At 60.3% G+C, this 21,159-nt stretch overlaps 1 protein-coding gene and 1 long non-coding RNA gene across 4 annotated transcripts in view; one reads left to right on the forward strand and one right to left on the reverse strand.

Annotated features, from left to right (window-relative positions):
* CAPZB (capping actin protein of muscle Z-line subunit beta) overlaps window positions 1-21,159 on the forward strand; it is a 140,078-nt gene that overhangs the window by 108,453 nt on the left and 10,466 nt on the right. For all 3 annotated transcript variants that reach the window (XM_070777830.1, XM_070777823.1, XM_070777827.1), the window contains exons 5-6: window positions 13,941-14,082; window positions 14,412-14,528. In XM_070777830.1, coding sequence (XP_070633931.1) covers window positions 13,941-14,082; window positions 14,412-14,528 — 259 coding nt within the window. The remainder of the gene's footprint in view (window positions 1-13,940; window positions 14,083-14,411; window positions 14,529-21,159) is intronic.
* LOC139178934 (uncharacterized) lies at window positions 4,202-7,697 on the reverse strand. Its single transcript, XR_011563350.1, has 2 exons — window positions 7,599-7,697; window positions 4,202-6,338 (listed from the first exon to the last, which is right to left on the reverse strand). It is a non-coding gene; the product is annotated as an uncharacterized lncRNA (long non-coding RNA).

A 21,159-nucleotide genomic window follows, 5' to 3' on the forward strand; every position in this document is an offset into this window, starting at 1 on the left:
CTTCGAGTGGCGACTTCCTGGGTACCGTGATCCGCGTGTGCTGCTCCCCTCGTGCTGCCGTGGAGTGGGGGCGGGGCAGGCCTGGGAAGAGGCCCGTGTCCTCTCTGACTGCTCCCTCCTGCCTGCTGGCTCGCTGCTTCACGTGTATAATGATGTGCGGTCTGTTCAGCGTGTGCCTTCTGTGAGGCCTCGTTGGGCCTCATACGGTAGAGCATTTCCCCATCCCCCTTTACAAGGCTTCCCTGTCGGAACAGTGGCTCTGTAGGGTACGTGGGAGTTGTCTACCAGGCCATGAGGTCCCTGCTCAGGGAGGTCCTCTAGGCGGTTAAACCTCTGGGAATCTGCAGGAGCTGGTTCATCCCCCAGGTCTAACTCTCCGCACCGCCTCCTGAGAAGGTTCCCCCGCCTGGGCAGAGTCCCCCGTGAAGGGGCTTTCCGCCTTGATGACCCGTATCTCTGTGGGCCTGTGCGCGTTGCCTGTGCTCCCCTCTGAAGGGGAGCTGACCTATGGGGAAGTGAGGAGGGGTGGCAGGGCAGCTTCCTGCACCCAGAGGGGACCTCACAGGACAAGCCGGCCCTGAGGTTCTGGGATGGTCTGGAGAGGTGGAATCTGGGCCCAGAGCTGCCGCCCCTGAGGTTCTTGGACGGTCTGGAGAGGTGGTGTCCCGGCCCAGAGCCGCCGCCCCTGAGGTTCTTGGACGGTCTGGAGAGGTGGTGTCCCGGCCCAGAGCCGCCCCTGGGGTTCTGGGAGGGTCTGTAGAGGTGGGGTCTGGGCCTGGAGCCGCCCCTGAGGTTCTGGGACGGTCTGTAGGGCTGGGGTCCGGGCCTGGAGCCACCCCTGGGGCTCTGGGACGGTCTGTAGGGCTGGGGTCCGGGCCCGGAGGATGCTGCTCTGCCCCCAGTGAATCAGAGTGCTCTTCTAGGTGGGAGGAGACGGTCCATGGCCTCCAGGCAGCACCCACAGGGAAGGGCAGGGGGCCTTTCATTCCCTCGTATGTGGGGGCGGCCTGGTCATCCCATCACAGCAGTCCCAGGCCCCCAGAGGGACCGTGGTGGGAGTTGTCGTTGGGTGGCCAGAGTCTTCAGTGCTCTGGGACAACCACTCCTGAGGCCCATGTCAGGACCATTTCCCCAGTTGCTGAGCCAACCCATTTCTCGTTTAATAATTATGAATCCAAGTCTCCTTTTTCTTTCTTTCCTTCTTTTCCCCTCCTACCCCCCATCCCCTAGTATCTTGCCCACTTCCTGTTGTCAGAGTGCCCTGTGGGTTGTCAGATGTCACATTAGTGACCTTGAACTCTCCGCGCTGTGGTTCTGGGGCAGACAGAGATCAGCCCAGGGCTTGGAGGCCTCACCCCTGCCTTGGTCAGCGCAGGCCAGTGGTCACTGCAGGTTTCCTGGGGCCATGGCCTCGCCTTTCATCCTGGCCTTCGTTCCTGCCCCTCCCTAGTCTAGGCCTCTCCCCACAGCAAGAAGACTCCTCTGCTGTCACCGTGGCGTTCTCGATAACAATCTGCCTGCCGTTGCAGGAGACGCGATAGACGTGGTTTCAATCTTCAGTCCCTGGGTCTGGAAGATCCCCTGGAGGAGGAAATGGCAACCACTCCAGCATTCTTACCTGGAGAATCCCGTGGACAGAGGAGCCTGGCAGGCTACAGTCCATGGGGCTGCAAAGAGTTGGACACAACTGAGTGTGTGCACGCACACACGCGCACGCACACACACACACACACACACACACACACACACACAGTGAAGGAAACCACAGCGCTCCTCCATGGAGCCTTCCACCTAACTTGCTTCAGTTCAGTTCAGTGGCTCAGTCGTGTCCGACCTTTTGGGACCCCATGAACCGCAGCACGCCAGGCCTCCCTGTCCATCACCAACTCCCGGGGTCCACCCAAACCCATGTCCATTGAGTTGGTGATGCCATCCAGCCATCTCAACCTCTGTCGTCCCCTTGTCCTCCTGCCGTCAATCTTTCCCAGCATCAAGGTCTTTTCTAATGAGTCAGCTCTTCACACGAGGTGGCCAAAGTATTGGAGTTTCAGCTTCAACATCAGTCCTTCCAATGAACACTCAGGACTGATCTCCTTTAGGATGGCCTGGTTGGATCTCCTTGCAGTCCAAGGGAGTCTCAAGAGTCTTCTCCAACACTTGCCTTCCTTACACGTCAGCAAACAGGCTCAGGCAGAAGGTCACTCTGAGGGGAGGCTCCCCCAACACTGCCTCGCGTCCGCTGGCTCTGTCGCTGAGCCACTGCCTGAGGGGCTGAGGAGATGGCCCGTGTCCTGGGCTTGCAGACAGGCACCTGGAGCCTTGGGCAGACCCAGAGGGAAGCGAGTGATTGCAGGGCCTCCGCCAGGAGAGGCTGGTGCCCGTGGCTCCAGGGGGTGGACTGCAGGCCTGTGCCCCTGGGGACTGAGGACCTCAACACGCAGGCAGTCCACTGTGCTCACCCGGACTTTACCCCCTGCTGTTCCTGAATTCTGGGATCCTGGTGGGTCACAAAACTAGAACTGGGTTTGCCTTGTGCTCTGGCCTCTCGACCACCACCCCCCACCCCCAAGGGACTGGACACTGCCCTCAGGCTTGGAACCCCTCGTGCTGTGAGGCGCCTCCAGGCGCTCCTTGTTCTGTGGCTCCCAGCAGGAAGGGCCCTCGTCTACACCAGGAAGGTGCACCGAACTCCCACTCACAGAGGCTGGTCGTCATCTAAGGACTGGGGAATCAACCAAAGAAAAAAAAAACGGGCCAAAGGCGCCCTTCCCTGCCATTCCGCGCTCCGGGGCCCTCATCTGGCTTATGTCTTCAGCCTGAACCTGTGGCCGTGGAAGTGAAGACAGCTCCTGGTTCCCAGCCCCGGTCCCCCAGCCTTCTGCATCCTGGCGTTCTCCTAACAAGATGCGGGGAAGGAGACCGCAGTGAGCGTGGAGGTGGAGCTGAGCCACGGCCTGGCCAGGTGTCCTGGGCCCCAGCAGGCCGGCCTGCCTTCCTGGAGAGAGGGGCTCGCCAGCCCCCAGAGGTGTCTCTCTGCTATGGAGGCTGGAGGTTCCATCACCGTCTTCCTGGAGGAAGGCCTTGGCTTTTGTGCTCGGGCTCCGGGCTTGCATCGCCTGGCCATCGAGGTTCTGACTCTGTAGGGATTAGGATGAGTCAGCGGCACGTCGAATTGTGATACGGTCTGAGTGAGAGGCCAGGCCGGGACCGGACTGACGAGCAGGCCCTCTGGCTTGCACCTCTGGGTACCCCCTCTCCACCTGTGGGCGGGGTTTCTGCAGCGTGGCTTAGAAGTGCCAGCAGCGGGAGCGTGCCTGCTTTCCCACAGCGGGCACGAGGTGCCTGGGGGCCCAGAGAGCCGAGCCGGGGTCCTGCCTGGTTCCCGTGAAGCCCGGTTCCTCGCTCCTCCTGGCTCCTTGCCGCCTTCTGTCCCTCCCATCCCTTCCACAGTTACTGCTTTGCTGCTTTGCTATCGCTAGTGACAGAGAGGGATCCTGGAGGGAAACTTTCCCAGGAGAGTAACTGTTGAGCAGCCGCTGATTGCACAGCTCTGATTTTAGATGAACAGCTCATTTGCTGAAAACCCTCAGGAGATGACAGGCGGGCTTTGCTGGAGTGCTTGCACTGGGGGAGGCCATCGTCTGCTCGCCAGTCTGGAATGTCATCACTCCCCTTCCCAGGCCCTCCCGCCCTGGCCACCAACATCCCAGCGGCTCCCAGTCTTCCCCACCACGCCCCCAGGTGGTCTCCAGCCCCAGCAGCCTCTGGGCGCCAGGAGAGGGAGCGGAAAGGGCCACCTCTCAGGCACTTGGCTCACGGGGACGCTGCTTTCCTGGCAGAGCCATCTCTGCTTTCTCAGGCCCGGGCCTGGGATGGCCCAGTGAGCCATCTCCCTGAGGGAGGCCTAGCAGAGGTTGGCGCTTGCTGCTGCCAGAGAAGCATCTCTTTTGCGGTGTGAGCCACCAGCAGTCTGCCGCACACCCCACGGTCAGCGCTTTGCGTTCCCAGGTTCCCAGGGAAGAGGGGAACCTTTCCCGCTCTGGCTTCCACACTGGGCCCTCGGTCAGCCCGGGCTCTTCCGAGCCCAGATGTTGTAACCCAGGGCCTGGCACTGCTTTCTCTCAGACGTGATTGCTCCCATGTGTGCCAGACAGCTTGCCCCACGCTCTGCAATCCTCGGCTCTTGGCTCGCAGCAGATAATACCTTCGAACATGCGGTTGCAATTTATTGGCCTTATAAGTTAATTTTAGTGGGTGTGCAATTGATTGAAATCAAAGCTTAATGAAGGCCAGGGTCGGGGGTGCGGAGGCGCAGGGCGGGGGGCACTTTGTGTTCTTCTTGCTTTGGGTCCTAGATAATCTTCAAACGCTTTAATTAGGTTTTCTAATCAGCCTCTCTTGTCTGGAAGAAGTTTACAGAGTGAAACGAGGCTGGCGCCCCCGTGGCAGGCGCGGGGCCCGCGAGCCTCTCGTGGCAGCGGCCGCGGTCCTCTGCCTCCTCTCGCTGCCCTGGGGCCCGCCTTACAGTTCTGGCTGTTTCCGTCCTTCCGGCCTCCCTTCCCTCCCCCGGGCCTCCGTCAGATGGTGCTTGAGCAGCACCAGCCGGCGAGTGCAGGGCGTCCAGGGGAAAGTCTGTTGCCCAGGTTTCTTGTGTCTTCAAAGCTGAGACCTCGCACCCTGGGCCCCAAGGGGCCACCTCTTCCTGGGACGTGAGCGTTGGGCCCGAGAGTCTGTGTCTGTCCCGACGGGACTCGTAGGTGGCAGCGGGAGGCTGGCTGCTGAAGTGGAAGTAGCAGAAGTGTGCGTGCGTGTGCTCACTCAGTCGTGTCCCACTCTGCGGCCCCACAGCTGTAGCCCGCCAGGCTCCTCTGTCCGTGGGATTCTCCAGGCAAGAATATTGGGGTGGGCTGCCATGCCCTCCTCCAGGGGCTCTTCCCGACCCGGGGGTCACACCTGCGTCTCGTCTCCTGCACTGGCGGGCCGGGTCTTTACCGCTAGTGCCACCTGGGAAGCCCAGCAGAAGTCTGGGAAGCAGGCGACGGGGGTGGGTGGGCCTGGATACCTCCCAGGAGCTGGCTCTGACCCCACGACTGTGTCCAGGTCCGGCTGCAGAGCGGGGCGGAGCTGTGCTGTGGAGGAGGCCGGGCCTCAGTTCTCTGTTGTGACCTTGCTCGCTGACGGTGGGCCAGGGGTCCACTTGCTGAGCCTCTGTTTCCTTGTCTCACTGAGCCGTGCCTGTCTTGGTGGGGGGTGCTGTTCCCCTCCCAAGGCTCCCCTGTGTCCACTTGGCCCCTCGAGGGTAACGGAATCATCCTCATTGGGCGGCAGTCCCGTGTGGGGCGGTCTTAGGTTGGGTGGGTTTGCGGTTGTGGCCGTGGGGTGAGTGCACACGTGGTGGACAGCGGGCCGCGCTCAGGAGGCTGCAGGCTCCAGTGCGGCCCGGCCCCAGCGCTCAGTGAGGCCCCAAGGAGGTCTGCTTCAGCAGCGGGCTGCAGTGGTCGCCGTGTGCGGTGACGGGAGGCAGTCCTTGTGACCGAGCCTACAGTGTTTCCCGAGACCTTGCGGTGCTCTCAGCGATGCGGGTGCCACGTGGGCGAGGGGTCCCCAGGGAACGGAGTGAACCGAGGCTCTAAGGACTCTCTTGGTAAGCGCTAAGAGAGACCGAAACGCGGGCGCTGCGGCGGGGAGAGCACCCACAGCGGGGCCATGGGGGCCCAGAGCGGCGTCCCTGTCGCAGGGGACGTCCCGGCATCACAAGCCGGAGGCCGCGCTTCCTGGGCTGGCCTCCGGGAACTCGGACTTGGGGGGCTTCCTATGCTCCCTGATAGGAATGGTCACGGTGCAGAGACTGTCATGTAGACACTGTGGTTTGTGCTGAGCTGCAGCCTCCCTCCCAGAGCCTGTGTACAAGGCAGAGGGCTCACCAGGAAGAGCAGCGGGCGTTGAGACTGGGGGGCTCCGCGGCCCATCGCTGGGACCTGAGGGCACCCCACGTGGCTCGGTGCCGGGAGCCAGGGGCGTCTTGGGAGCCCGCACCTGGTTCCCTCCATGACCTCTGCTTTCTCCTTTCCCTGGAGTGATGCGGGGCCGCGAGCCTGGCTTTTCTGAGTCCAGTGAGTCCTCCTGGCGCATCGCGGAGCCTCAGGTGGTCGTGGGTAGCCAGTCCAGGCTGTGTAACCAGAGGAGGAGGAGCGGGTGGGCTTCTCTGAGCCGAGGGGCTTGCTGCTGAGGCGGGAGAGCGTGGGCCGCCAGGACCGGACGGTGGTGAGAGCTGCAGAGGCCCTTGTGCGGCGTGGCCGGGGTGTCGTCCTCCGCACCTGGGGAAGGGGCTGCGGGTCCTAGAGTACATTGGACAGTGCTCACTGTATGACCTCCGCCGTCCCCCAAGGCTCTGCAGGCTAGAGAGGCAGACCCTGACCCAGGCTCCTCCTGGACTGACCGCGGCACCTGTGGCCTGAGGTTACCCTGTGTCCCCCTCCCCAGAGACGGCCGGTCCAAGCTCCCTAGGTCTCCAGAATGAGAGACCAGGTGGGAGACGGGTGAGAGCAGTGAGCAGCGTGAGCTGAGGTCACAGAAGTATTCAGAAACGTTCTCGGGAAGGTGAGGCCTGGACTGCCTGCCTCGGCCCTCACCCTCGCCGTCTGCCCCTTTGATTCGTCCGGGGGGTCCCTGCCCAGAGGTGGAGGGCCTCTCTGTGCATGGAGGCCCTGCCACGCCTCCCCCTGCTGCAGATCCTGTGCTGTGGGGACAGAGGGCTGGAGGGGGGAAGTCACGTCTGGCTCTGAGCACGCTGGCAGCGTAGTTAGTGTTTGAGCTTCCACGTACATTCTTCGCATCTTCAGCCGCGCGTCCATCGGAGGGCCTCTGAGGACCTGCCCTGCCTGTGGACTTGGGCTGGGGTGAGGGTGCAGGAAGCAGCTAAGGGAGAAAGTCAGGCTCGCCTAAGCTGCACACTCTGATCCTGTGGGAGGCAAGCGAGGAGAAGCCTGTCCACCTGGGGGGAGTTGAGTCGCTTCCTGCTCTCGTGCTGTAAGTTTCAGAGGCGGGGGCATCAGTGGAGGTGCCCCGAGGCCCTGCAGGCGGGGTCCAGACGGCCGCCCACTGCTCCCAGCCTGGAGCCCAGTGACAGCCCAGCCACTTGGTCTGCTTTGCCTGGTCCCCACGCCATGCCCAGGGCCTGCATGCCTTGGCACTCATTGATTGTCCTCTGCTGGAAGAAAGTTAAATGGAAAACAGGAGCGTGCGGAAACAACTCCGTTTGCAGACAGATCCCCGGTCAGCGTCAGGGACCGGCTCCTCCAGGGTCACGTGGCAGGCTTTGTGGCTGCACGTGTTGGGGTGAAGCAAGGATCTCCTCCCACTGGCAGAGCTCCCTGGTCCTCCCGGGCTCCCCGGGAAGCAGTTCTGTGCAGGTGTCCAGGCCGGGGGTCTCACAGAGGCTCAGCCAGCAACCCCTGCTGCCCCCTGCAAGTGGAAGGCCCTCCTTTCTAGAGCTCCCTGTGTGGGGTGCCCAGTGCCGCCTGACTCCTGGAGACCCCTTCCTCCCTGCCCTGACTGCTCCTCCACCTTGAGGCAGCTGCGTGGGGCGGTGAGCTTACCTGAGTCCATCCTCACAGGCTGAACCCGGGCCAGCGGAACAGGCACGGTTCTGGGGCCTCCAGCTTCCCCTCCTCTGCTGTGTGATGAGTGCATTCCTTTCTCTCCCTGGGTGTCCGTGATTTTAGCTCTAAGATGACGTACGCAAAGCCTGTGACACAGCTGACAGCCTTCGGGCAGCGGCTCTGAAACTCAGGAAGACCTTGACTGTCCACGTCCCCTCAGGGAGGGCGGCATTTTCCCGGGCAGCCTAAAGTGACTGAAGGTGCTTGCGGGGGCACGGTCAGATACGAGGGCCGTTGTTCCCAGCGAGGCCTTCGTCATCCCTCTTCAAGGACAAGCAAAAGGCTTGTAGAGAGGCCGTAAAGCAGCACAGGCACCGTGCAGGTGTGCGCCGCTGAGCGCACCCGGCCTTAAAGCGGCGTGTGCCTGAGCCCGTGGCCCGTCGGCACCTGTGTGTGCTGGAGGGGTTCACACCGCAAACCTGCCCCGAGGCCGTGGGCAGGGGTTCTGAAAACCATGGCAGAACTGACCGTCCCTGGAGGCGTGTGAGCCGAGTCCCAGTGCATGGGACAAGGGGTTAGGAGGCTGCACGCAGCTCTCGGAGCCGCCCTCACACCAGCCCTCCCGCAGCCTCCAGATCCTGGAGCGTCGTCAGGGCCAGCGTTTCTACCTGAGGAATGAGAGCGCCGCACGGGCGCCCCACGCGTCACCCCCACGCGTCCCCCTTGTTCCTCCCGGCTTTACTTAAGGACGCCAGCTTGAGCAGCGCTCAGCCCAGCACCTGGGGGCGGGGCCTTGTGCTGGCCCCTCCCCCGACCAGTCTGGGTCTGGGGGTGACCCACGTCCTCCGCCTCCGGGGTGGGGGGAGTCATCGCCCTGCCAGAGACCCACGGCCTCGCCCGCTCCCAGCTGAGGGCCCGCACGTTGGAGTGAAGCCACGAAGGGCCTGTGCCCACAGAGCTGTGCCGGCTGTGACTCTTGAGTGCGGATCGTGGCGTGTGATTGTCACTTGCTGGGGCCTCTGCGTTAGAGCTGAGTCCAGCCCAGCTCCCAGGGGGCGATTTGACGGGAGGGAGGGAGGCCAGCCTTGAAGCCCATCCAGTCCCGCCTTTCCTGTTACACGCGTGGCCCCATGTTGGCCAAGGTGGGTCACAGCCCAGATTCCTGAGCCGAGTTTCCATCCCCGTCTCCACGCACACCTCAGCCTCAAACACCCCATAAAGCTCAGGGAGTCAGAATAGTTGGTTATTTCTTATTCCTTTCTTTGATGAAGTAGATCATTTTGAGAGTGAAGTATTACATTTTTCTCTTTTTCTCTTCTCCTCCCCAGAAGTCCTGAGGTTGGAGACTTACGGTCATAGAACCTGTATGTGTGACCCTGACTCTGGCCCAGTGGAGGAGGGCATTTCAGGGGGAGGAATGGCTCTCTGGGGAGAATGGAGTCCAGACACACCGGGCGCCTCACTGACCCGGTGCAGGGGCTCACGGATGAAGAGGCCACCACCCAGGCGCTCCGCCGCGACTGGCTGTGCAGGTCAGCGGCCCGCCACCCGAGGGCTTGCCTGCGACTCCTAGCTCCTGGGGGCTCGGCCTTTTTGAAGTTTATGAAACCTGGTTGTAGTCAGCATGGTGTTTTTCAGACAGTGGGACTTACAGAGCCAGCCCAGGTGCCCCTTGACTGTAGTCCCTGCTGTCTGAGCTCCGGATGGCTACGTTTGCCTTAAGAAATGTTCATCTCAGCCGGGGTGGTCTTGAAAGCCACCGAGACTGGGAGCCCATGGTTGACAGAGCTCCCTCTCAAGTGGACTGCAAAGCCGCGTTTTCCTCTTGTTCCTGGGCTGGTCTGGGCTGCTCTCCCATCCCCTACTCCTGATGATCCTGGGATGTGAAGGACCCAGGGTTTCCTGGCTCATCTTTCCACGGCGGCTTCTTCACCATGTCCCCACCGACTGACTGAGCCTTACCACATGTGTGGGTTTCAGCCCTCACTCCCTGAAGGCCTTAGAGAAGCCCAAGGGGTTCAGTTCGGGGCATCTGCATTTTAACGATGTTCCCCAGGTAGCCCACTTGACTGGGGACCATTTCCGTCGCACTCAGCTCAGCGGGGCCGTGGCCGCGATCCTGGGCCTGTCCACCCTCCCCGGTGACGGGGTCCCCGATGTCCCCGACAGAACCAGGTCAGAGCACAGGCCGCCGGGCGAACCCCATTCACGTCCCCAGCAATGGGGAGCCGCCTTATTGAAATGGCATGCTGGCGTTTAAACAATATTGATACTACTTGACTCGTTAAACACACAGAGGCGGCAAAGTGCTTCCACGTGTGCGCTGTTGGTGCTGGCGGCGGCTCCTCAGATGCTTTATGTGGTTTCAGACACATTTTAGCACATTCTTAAAATGCCCACAAAAGCCTTTATGTAAAGACTCATAAATGTGAACCACATAAAAATTATTTTTCCCCCCGTTTCATGTCATTATGATCAAAGTAAGGTAGGCAGGAATAAGTTTCCAAAAACCTGTTGAGGTCCCTTCTTTAATTAATGCGCGCGCAGAGCTGGGCCGTAAACCGTGGGACGCGGGCTGTCTGTGCCCCACAGGCACCTTGCCCCAGCGGCCAGCGTTGTGGGCGGTGCTGAGCCAGCCCTGCCTGCTCGCTCATCCCTGTGCCTTCTGTCTTGGAGCGTCAGGTCGAGGCTCGCAGCTACACAAGTCCCCGGAGGTCCCTTTAGGTGGAGTGGAACGCGAGTCCGCGCTTGAGCCCCTGGGGTGCAGCTGCCGCCATTGCGTTATTAAAAGTCAGGTGGACGGCAGATTCGGACACCACCCGCCGTAGTACCGTCCCCGCTGTTAAAACCAGTTCTGGCGATCACGTCGCCCCACGAAGGTGCGCGTGATTCCCGCCAAGTGGGGAAAAGCCAAGCCCAGCCCCGTCCCCTTGCTGTGCTTCCAGTTACATACAAAGCAAGCGTCTGGACATAGACCAGAGGGGAGTTTGGAAAAATGAGGTTTATGGAAACGTTGATTTATGGTGTTAGGGGCTAAATGTTAAATTTCTCTTTCATAGAACAACGTTGTAACGATTATTTTTTTTTAATTTGGAGGAAAGAATAGCAACCCCCATGAGACCAGACTCAAGCTTGTACCGCCCTCCTGTGTCCCCCAGGTTGTGAACCTAAAGGGCCCCGGCCAGGGTGGTCCACGGGGGAGTGCAGACGCCAGGGAGCCGCCGCCCCCATGGGGAGCCGGGAGCAGAAGCGCCCGGTCCCGCCTTCCGTGTCAAACACCGCTGTGTGGTTTCTCTGGAAGAAAACAGGGATCCCAGGGAGCGGACTGAGGGGCTTGACCACAGACCGCCTGGTGCTTCTGAAACGCTTGCTGGGTGATGTGGGTGGGGGCTATCGATCCGCCAGGCCCTCGGCCGGCTTCCTCCCAGCATGGCTTGCCCTGCCCTGCCTGAGCCCCAGCACGAACAGCACTCTGGTCTGGGGGGCAGGTGAGGCCAGAGCCTGTGCGCCGGAAAAGCTGCTTTTTAAAAGGTGCCCTTTTTCCCCTTTTGATGTGGGGCTGCTCTCCCGACTTGCAGACAAGAAGGGAAAACCATACGTTGGAAGCCGGCCACCTGTCCCGCCAGGACGGGTGTTGGCAGGTCTGCTGTGGGCTGCCCGCTCCTACCCAGTGGCGCTGCTCTGCTTCCTGGTGGATGCAGGGGGGAGAGGGAGCAAAATCCAGGAGAGCGAGCAGGCCGGGCCCTGGAAAGAGTGGCTTCCGCTCGCCTGCATGAGGGCCCAGGGGCAATCCAGGGGGGCCCCGTGTGTGCCCAGCCCACTGCAGGCCAGGCCGGATCCAGGTGGCTCGTGGGCCGAGGGGGCGTCTCGGGCTCTGAGCCAGAAGCCTTACCTGCTTGGGGTTCGGAAAGAGATCTAGAATGAGGGAGAGAGCCGTCCTGAGCGGGGTCCCCGAGTGCCCGGTGCCGGCCGGTTTCCTGGGGGTCACTGGCCCCCCAGGCAGCTCTCTTCCTTCTCCCGCGCTTTCCCCGCACCACCGCCCTGGCCTGGACCGGAGTCTGCCCCCGCCTTGGTCTTCTGACCGACATTTGGCCCGGGGGCCGGCACCCCAAATGTCCCCCTGCCGTCAGCCCTTCCTCACGGCCGGCTCGCCGGGGGACACGAAGCCGTGAGTCTCAGCTGTTACATGTGCGGGATGAGCAGCGCAGGCAGCCTGCCTGAGGGGCCCTGGCAGGGCGGGCTCCGGGAGCAGACCAGGTGTGGAGCTGCGGGCGCCCAGCCCAGGGGGCTGTGCTGGGCCCAAGCGGGGGAGCCCGGCTGCCCCGGGGCCTGCAGCTCAGCAGCACGGGGGCACCTGCCTTTTCTGTCCTCTGGTCTCCTGGTTTCACCCTGGCGTGGATCGCACGCTGGGGCCTTTGTGCAAAAACTTAGTCTGAAAGAGTTTCAGATTTATAGCAAAGTTATCCAAACAAGAATACAAAGAATTGTTGCACACCCATCACACGCGTTCTCTAAGGAGTACTATTTACCATTTATATTGTCATTGTGTAATACCATCATCGAGGTATAATTCACATAGATGTTTGTTTTTCTTCCTTGTCATGAAGATAACCCTTGGTCGGGTATCTTCTGTTAAGTGTGTGTTTTCGGTCGTGCGGGGTCTTGTCGCTGCCTCTGGGCTTTCTCTGGTCGCAGCACGCGGAGGCCTCTCTGCTCGTGCTGCTTCTCACTGCCCACAGGCTCCAGGGCCCGAGGGCTTGGTAGTTGGGTGCTCAGGCTTAGTTCCCCTGCAGCTCGTGGAGGAAGCCAGGTCATCTTCCTGGACCAGGAATCGAACCTGCGTCTCCTGTGTTGGCAGGTGGATTCTCACCCACGGGACCCCCAGGGAAGTCCTCCCATATTGTTTTTATCTCTGAACAGTCCTGTAAAGTAGACAGCGTCCCGGTGTCATAAGGAGACCGCAGCCGAGCTCGCACAGCTGTTGCTGTGGATGAGTCGTCGTTGGGCGAGTAGGCGCACAGCACGGGCAGGGGTGGGGCCCTGTCTGCCTGACGCCCCGCCCACGCGCTTCAGTGCCTGCCCTGCTGCTTGTGTCTGAGGCGGTGCGTGGCCCAGGCCCTGCTGGAGGGACCTGGAGTGTGCCTGCCGCACCATCCACACGGGGTTAATTGGGGACAGAGAGGCCACAGACTTTCCGGTAGAGAATTCGTGAGCCGCCAGAGGTGAGCTCTTCCCAGAGTCTTAGTTGGGAGTCGCTGCATGAAGTCTCCGCTGCCCGAGTCCCTCAGGCCTGCACGCACAGCCGCTGCCTGCTGCCCTTGGACTTGGGATCCTCTCCTGATTTTCTTGGCTTCTCTGGTTTTTTCTTAGCCTCTTGCATTTGAGCTGAATTAGGAGCTCTGATCGGAGAAGGCAATGGCAACCCACTCCAGTACTCTTGCCTGGAAAATCCCATGGACCGAGGAGCCTGGTAGGCTGCAGTCCATGGGGTCGCGAAGAGTTGGACACGACTGAGCGACTTCACTTTTACTCTTCACTTTCATGCATTGGAGAAGGAAATGGCAACCCACTCCAGTGTTCTTGCCTGGAGAATCCCAGGGACGGGGGAGCCTGGTGGGCTGCCATCTATGGGGTCGCACAGAATTGGACACGACTGAAGCAACTTAGCAGCAGCAGCAGGAGCTCTGATTCAGTATTGCTGCAGACCTGCAGAGGAGGCTGAGTTCCAACCTCATTGTCGCAGCCGGTGCTCTGAAAGACCCATAGACCCCAGGGGTGTGCAGGCGCTGGAGCATCCCGGAGAGGAGGAGAGCCCTGTCTGCTCTCAGTGGGAGGAGTCTGGACCGTTGTTGCTGTGGGTTTTTTTTTTTTCCCCTCTTCTTTTTCATCTGTAAAGTAGCCATCCCAAAAGGTAGGAATATCAGACTGTAACGATGACTCAATAGTAATGAGCCCCAATGAGTGTCTGTTACATGTCACACACGTTAGCGGATCCTTCCTCTGAAAGTGATGTGAAGCCTGGAGACGTTGAGCCAGCTTGGCAGAGGCTGCAGAGCTAGCGTCAGGGGCAGCTCAGGCTCAGAGTCAGCTCAGGACTCCTTGCTCTGTGCTCCTTCTGTGACCCGCCCCCCGGCCCCAGAGGGTGCAGCGCCCTCTCCCCTGCCCAGCAGACGCGCAGGACACAGCCTCGAACCACCCATGGCGCCCCCATAGGGAGGGCCTGTAAACCCAGATGGACGTCCAGACGGCTCTGGGCCACGCGCACCCCCGGGACCTGGGGTGGTGATCTGCAATTTGACGGGCTTAACGTTTAACAGGATGTGGGCCTGTTTGCTGCAGGTATTTTGAAGGTGGTGTCTCATCTGTCTACCTCTGGGATCTGGATCATGGTTTTGCTGGAGTGATCCTCATAAAGAAGGCTGGAGATGGATCAAAGAAGATCAAAGGCTGTTGGGACTCCATCCACGTGGTGGAGGTGCAGGTATGGCTCCCCGCAGCTGGCCCTGGGGTGCTGCTCGATGAGGCGATGTTGTGATGTGTAAAACCCTGCTGCTTCCTGTGAGTGCCCATAGCCATGTGGACAGAGATAAGTCGGGAGTGCAGTCGTCACTGATAAAAAAGATCCCCAGAGGATTGGGGTACACATGATTGCAGATTCACCCCTAAATTTAAAAACCGTTTGGGATTTTTACAAGGTCACGTCATGGTGAGGTCTTAGGAAGGGAATGCTCGAATGACCTGAATTCAGGGGCCCCTTGGGGCTCAGCTCAGGGTTACAAGCAAGGTTCTGATCTCTGTCTCGTCCTGCAGGAGAAGTCCAGTGGTCGCACCGCCCATTACAAGCTGACCTCCACGGTGATGCTGTGGCTGCAAACCAACAAATCCGGCTCTGGCACCATGAACCTCGGAGGCAGCCTTACCAGACAGGTAGAGCGAGTGGGCAGTGCCCAGGCCAGCCCCAGCACTGGCCGTGTGTGGAGATGCGTGGGCAGCTGCCCCCACAGGGTCCAGGGGTGGCCTTGTGACTAGTGGGGTGCCCCGCAGGCCTGTGGGTGATTGCTGAGACTCAGTCATGGGAGACTTTTCCCTTGGGTCAAGGTGCTTACAGTAAGGTGCTCCTGTATGTTTGGGATGTGCTGCTGGTTACATTTTCGAGTGGATTCATCTGTTAATCGTGAGTCCTGCTCGCAGGTGGCCGAAGTAAAACTAACCAGCGTAAGCAAAAACGGACACAAGCCAGCTCACACACTTGCAAAGCCCCGTCGCCGTCAAGCCCAGCGGGGTCTCAGACGCACGTGATGTGGGCGGGACCCTGGACCTCTGCGTGGGGGCGCCTGGCGACCTCTGGCCATCCTGAGGGAGAGCGTCTCCCTGCTGCCTCGGGCTGATTGTCCAGAACAGAATCACTTCCGGGGGCCAGGGTCACGTGACTACCTGTGGGTCGAGTTAGACGAACAGGGGGTGTCAGTTTCCTGAAGTGAAATCGGGCAGCTTTTCTTAGTTTGGGGGGGTGGTCGATGTGGGCAGCGTGAGCAGTGATGGCAGCCAGGGGGTCTGAGCACCAGGCCGCTGGGGGTTGGCCATCAGGGTCCCCAGAAGGAGAGAACTGGCTGAGCTGGAAGCTGCAGGGCTTCAGAAGGAGGAGAGCCTGCTTCAGTCTCCGAGCCAGTTACCAGCCTCCCCCGGCAGCTGCCTGGTGGTCACGTCTGCTCTCTGCTCCACTCCCGGCCCCCCCACCCCCAGCAGCGCCCCAGGGACATGGGGTCACAAGGGAATGACAGTCACCAGCATCCTCCACTCTGCACCCAACCGGGCACTCTCCAAACCCCAGAGTATCCGTTCATCTCATACAGAAAAAAAAAAACGAGTGTCTGGCTAAAGCTGTCCACAGCCTGCGTGAGGCACAGTGTCTGCACGTTGGAGGAGTTCAGAGGGCATCTCCCAACCCGACGGGATGCCCCGTGCTGCCCTCCTTCACGTCAGCCTCCGCAGGAAGTGGCATCAGGAGAGAACCTGCTCTCCAGGGTGGGTCCCCTGCCACTTGGCGGGCGCCCCGCAGGTGTGCGGTTGGCTGGGTTGGCACCCCGCCCCCTCCTCTTTCCTGTGAACTATTGACAGTCCAGGGATTTCCTGTTCTGTTTCTGTGTGGTTGATCTTTCTTAAAACGAGGTTTTCCCTGTGGACCCGCGTTTTGGGCTCTGTCCCTTCTGCCCGTGACAGATACGTTGAGTGTCGGTTTCCATCATCCCTGGGTTCGTTGTTCCTTCTGGCTTTGTTCCCGCACATTAACTCAGACGAATGAGTCTTTGTAGTCATTCACAGCCAAGTTCAGAGCTCTCCGGCATGGCTGTCAGAGACTTCCGTAGAGGAAGTTGTAGGGCGCTGGTCTTCAGGGTGAGCTGGTTCAGTTCTCATTCACCACCTAAGCAGACTTCACATTTCCAAATAGATGCTGTTTGAGGTACCTGTGGCTGAATGCTGCCTGCCGTTTCCCAGCCAGCTCCCTGCTGTGCTGGGACCAGGTGGCTCCAGGCTCGGCCTCACCCTCGTCCTCAGGACTCAGCGCATCTCTGCACCTCGGCCTCCTTTGATGTGGCGAGAAGCCTTGCTTTGCTGTTTCCTGTCACTGTGGTCCTGCAAGCCTGACGGGGCAGGCAGGCTCACCAAGAGGCTCGTCCTCTGCAGCTCGGTGGCACCTTCCTGCCCACAGCCTGGTGCAGGAGGGCCCTGCATCAGCACCGCACACCGCAGAGCTGCTCACAGATCCAGAGAGCGAGGGCCCCACCCTGACCTACCAAATTGAGACCCCAATTTCATAAAAGTCTCCAAGTAATTTACGTGCCCATTAACATTTGACAGACGCTACTCTCCTGGGCGGGGGTGGGGGTAACGCCCCATGCCACCAACAGCAGTTTTGCGACCCCAGCAAGGGCGTCCTGCGCGTCACTCTACCTGGAGACAGTGTCAGGCTGCGTGTTCAGGGCTCAGTCCCAAACGGCTGCCTGCCCGCCTCCCCTGAGACACACCTTCAGACTCCAGGCGAGTCCAGGTTGTCACTGCGCGTCTGACCTACTGGCTACACATCAGAGGTTCCCACGACCCCTTCCTTGGGGTCCATTAATTTACTAGAGCTGCTCGCCGAACCCAGAGAAACCCATTTACTCATTAGCCTGCAGGTTTATTGCAACGGACATTTAAACATCACAGATCAACAGCCAGATGAAGAGATCCGCAGGGTGAGGTCTCAAACAAGGCCTGCTGTCCTGTGGAGTTTTGGGGCCCTGCACAGTGGCACCTGGAAGCCGGTTGGCTTCTCAACCTGGAAGCTCTCTGATTCCCATTTTTTGTGAGGTTTCACGGAGACTTCCTTGGGCTTCCCTGGTGGCTCAGACGGTAAAGAATCTGCCTGCAATGCGGGAGACCAGGGTTTGATCCCTGGGTCGGGAAGATCCTAGAGAAGGGAATGACAATCCATGCCAGTACTCTTCCCAGGAGACTTCCACGGACAGAGGAGCCTGAGGGCTACAGTTCATGGGGTCACAAAGAGTCCGATATGACTGAGCAGCTAACACACGGAGACTTCCTGACAAAGGCGTGATTGATTAACTCACGGGTGATTGATTCGACCTCCAGCCCTTCTTCCCCCACCGCCTGGAAACCAGGAATTTGTGATTGGTGCTCCTGGCAGCCAGGCCCCATCCTGAAGTGGTTTCCAGAACTCACCTCGTTCACATGAACCCAGCCGTGGTGGAAAGAGCTTGTTGTGAGTGACAGGGCACTTGTTTCCCCTTTATGGCCCTGAAGCGATTGATGTCAGGAAGCGCAGATGAGACCGAATATCGTAAAAGATGCTGCTGTTGCTGCTCACTCTCAGGAAACTCCTAGGGTCTCGGGATCTGTGAGCCAGGAGCCGTGGATGAAGACCAGAGGCACAACGAGGGATGGGTGTGGGTCATCCGAATGACAAGCGCGTGTTCCTTACGAGCCACAGTTTCACAGCTGCTGTGTACCCTTGCCTTGCCGTCTTTGGCTCAGGTTATCATGAGCAGCTCGTCTCCAAGATCCCCTTCCAAGCATGTGTCAGGTGAACTGGGAGAGCTCAGACCACGAGGTGCCCCCTCTCCTAGAGCAGCCTTCACTTCCTACTTCATGTGCTACGTTAAGTTTCTAAGCAAGTTCAAGACCCTTGCTTAAGAGTCCACTCTTAGGGCTCGTCACAGGCTGTCCTTTGGGGAGGCCTTTGCCCCGGCCGGCGCGGGCCGGTGGTGCCTCCGTGTACCAGGAGGGGACCCGCAGGCCTCCGGGAAGCTGGGCTGGCAGCCCTGCAGCAGCCCTGAGGACGTCCGTTCCCGTCTTCAGCCTGAACTCCATGAGGATCCCTTTTAATATCAAGAGTTTTTTTTCAGTAAGATAATTGTACTTTTAATAGCCATTGATTGTTTTATAACGTGGCGGAAATTATCATTTGGGAGCTTGGTTATTTTTGGGGGGCTTCATTGCTGCACACGGGCTTTTCCAGCTGCGGCGAGCTGGGGCGGCTGCTCTTGGGGTGCACGGGCGTCCCGTGCGCCAGCCCCTCTCGCTGTGGCACGTGTCCTAGGCACTCGGGCTCCAGTCGTCGTGGCCCACGGCTTAGTAGCTCAGAGCACGTGGAGTCTTCCCGGACCAGGGATAGGGCCTGAGCACCCGACACGGCTGCGACCAGGGAAGTCCCGTAGTGACTCTTGTTTTAGTTTATTGAGTATATTTTACATCAGAGGATGATCACCAACAACACTGCAACGGTTTCTTCCGTGTGTTTCTGTGTTAGTTGCTCAGTCGTGTCCAACTCTTTACAACCCCTTGAACTGTAGCCCTCCAGGCTCCTCTGTCCATGGGGTTCTCCAGGCAAGAATACTAGAGTAGGTTGCCGTTTCCTTTTCCGGGTTTCTTCCATACCTCACCACGAATCAGCCGTAGGTGTACATAACGTCCCGTCACTCTTGACCTCCAGTTCAGTTCAGTCGCTCAGTCGTGTCTGATTCCCTGCGACCCCATGGACTGCAGCACGCCAGGCCTCCCTGTCCATCACCAACTCCCAGAGCTTACTCAAACCCATGTCCATTGAGTCGGTGATGCCGTCCAGCCATCTCATCCTCTGCCGTCCCCTTCTCCTCCCGCCCTCAGTCTTTCCCAGCGTCAGGGTCTTCTCCAGTGAGTCAGCTCTCCACCTTGGTAACTCTTAACTGCATTTGTGTCGCAGTCACAGAAGCGTCTCCAGGCTCTTGAACAGAAGTAGTGCAAGGCATGTCCCTGCACTGAGGGTTGGAGCCTCAGACTCTCCACGTAGAACCTGTCTGGAGCCACAGGGGGTCTCAGGGGTCCCCTTCTCTGGCCTCGGGGCAGGGCTGTCTCCAAACCCTCCCAGAACCAAGGCGAGTGCTTGCTGGGCAGAGCCCATCCTTCCACAAGGAAATAGGCCCTTGCTTCCAGGAGGCACTGATGAGGCGGGGCAGTGGAACCCCCAGGCGGCTGGCTCCCCCGCCCCGCCACCCGAGGAGTGCTGGAAAATCCTAAATCCGTATCCGGAGACAGCTTCCTGCATCACTTACCGCTCTGAACTGTTTATAATTCCACCCAGTTTACAGTGACCTGGACAAATATTTAATCCCCAGCCTTCCTAATAGTTTAAATCAGAGCTGTCAGCCCACAGCCAGGGCCTGGTTCCGGCTTGCCGTGCACGGCGCCTGCTGCCAAGCCAAACGCTGGCCCGATGAGAGGCTGTCCTCAGTGCGCCGGCCTGGGCCGCGGGCCTGTGTGGGCTGCCTTGCGCTCTCGGCTCTAATGAGGAGACTCAGGCTTCTGTCATCCTTGCGGCCGGTCACATAACTCATCCGAGGCACGGTAAAGCCGGGGCTGGTTTCCAATGTAAGTAACTGCAGGAGGCGGGCCCGGGAAGCCACGAGGGTGACAGGTCTAAGTTAATGATGCGCAGCTTCTGCTCAAACGGGGAAATGAGGGCTGCGGGTTTCGCTGTTTGTCCCAGGTGGACCTTGGGGAAAACTCCTTTGCTTCTCTTGGATGGGAGGCCAGGGTGTTCCAGGAAAGCTGCGCGGATCAGTGATAGGGTGGACACGTGGGGTGGTGCGGGCTGTCTCCACAGGTCGGGTTGTGAACAGCATAGCGTCACTTAGCAGGTGAGGAAACTGGGGTTCCGGCTCTTCAGTGGTTTGCCCCGTGGTGACTTATCGAAGCGGCAGGCAGAGCTGGGATGTGGACCCAGATCTGTCCCTTAGGAGAATGAAAAAAGGCTGCGTTCCGCCACACTGCATTTTTTGGTCTTAATCTGTCCCCTGTGCCTGGCATTCGTGAGATGCCCGATAAGCACTTCCACAGATGTGAGCAGTCGGCTCAGTGTAGACAGGACGCTGCCCTGTGGGCGCCCGGGGACTCTCCGTGGGCAGTGGCCGCGGGCGCGTGGGCCACACCTGCGGAGGCCCGTGGAGGGGCCAGGCCTCCCTGCGCCGTGCTCAGCCGTGCTGCCCTTTGGGTGTCTCTTGTAGGAACCAGGTTGACCACAGGAGACGCCTTCCCCGCTGGAAGCAGCGAGGAGGGCTTTAAGATTTTTAAGTAGTCGACTGATCAGATGTGTGTCTTCAAAAGGTGGCTCTGTGTGTGGAGTGGAGGCCGGGTTGGCAGGAGGGGGCCGTTGAACCCGCCCAGGAGAGGGGTGGCCAGGACCCAGTGGGGCAGCCCCAGGGGCCGGGCATCTGGCCTGTGGCCAGCGGGTCAGTGAAGGGGCCTCAGGCAGGAAATACAAGGAAGGGCAGAGGCAGGAGGAGAGGAGGGGTGGGTTAGAGAATCTCGGGGTGACACCCAAGGTGTGTGCCCTGGGCTCAGAGGCTCTTCCCTGGCTTGAGTGCCTCCATGAGGCCGCAGCTGCTGACCCTGGGTGTGTGGAGGGAGGGCCCTGCTGCCCTGGCCACGCCACAGCCACAGCGGCCTGGGCCACCCTTCCTGGGGTGACCCCAGGCCCCCCACGTTCCCGCTTCCCTCGCCTGTCTTGATTGACTGATGGCCGGGCCAGCTCCTAGTAGTGGGTGTGCAGTCTGTAGCTGGGGCATACGGGACCTAGCTCCGAGCCCAGGCGCCTGTGCTCGGAGGTCAGAGTCTTAAGTCCCTGGTGCCTGGCCCCAGCTCGGGCTTGGCGGCATTTGCCGCCCCGCCCCGTCCCCAAGGGCCCCTCTCCCTGGCTCCTCGGGCTTTGCCTCCGTGCCCTCCTTGCTCGGTGTGGACAGCGGGAGCTCGCACTGACTGTCTTTCCCCTCGGTGAGCGTGCCAGCGTGGCTGGCCCACCAGCGGTGGGAAGCTCAGATGGCGGCACCTTCCCCGCCGCCCGCAGCCCTGCCCGTGTGCCCGCCTCACCAAAGGGCGCCCCTTAGGGACGTGCATCCGTGGAGGACAGAGTGGACACCGTGTTTCGGCAAGGCCCTGCAGCCCTGGGGCCGTGGGAGGCAAGTGGGGGGTGGTCCTCACAGGGGCTCTCACAGCCCGACCTTGTGGGGGCGAGGGCGGACGC

Source organism: Bos indicus, chromosome 2 (genome assembly GCF_029378745.1).
Source record: "Bos indicus isolate NIAB-ARS_2022 breed Sahiwal x Tharparkar chromosome 2, NIAB-ARS_B.indTharparkar_mat_pri_1.0, whole genome shotgun sequence".
Lineage (NCBI taxonomy): Eukaryota > Metazoa > Chordata > Mammalia > Artiodactyla > Bovidae > Bos > Bos indicus.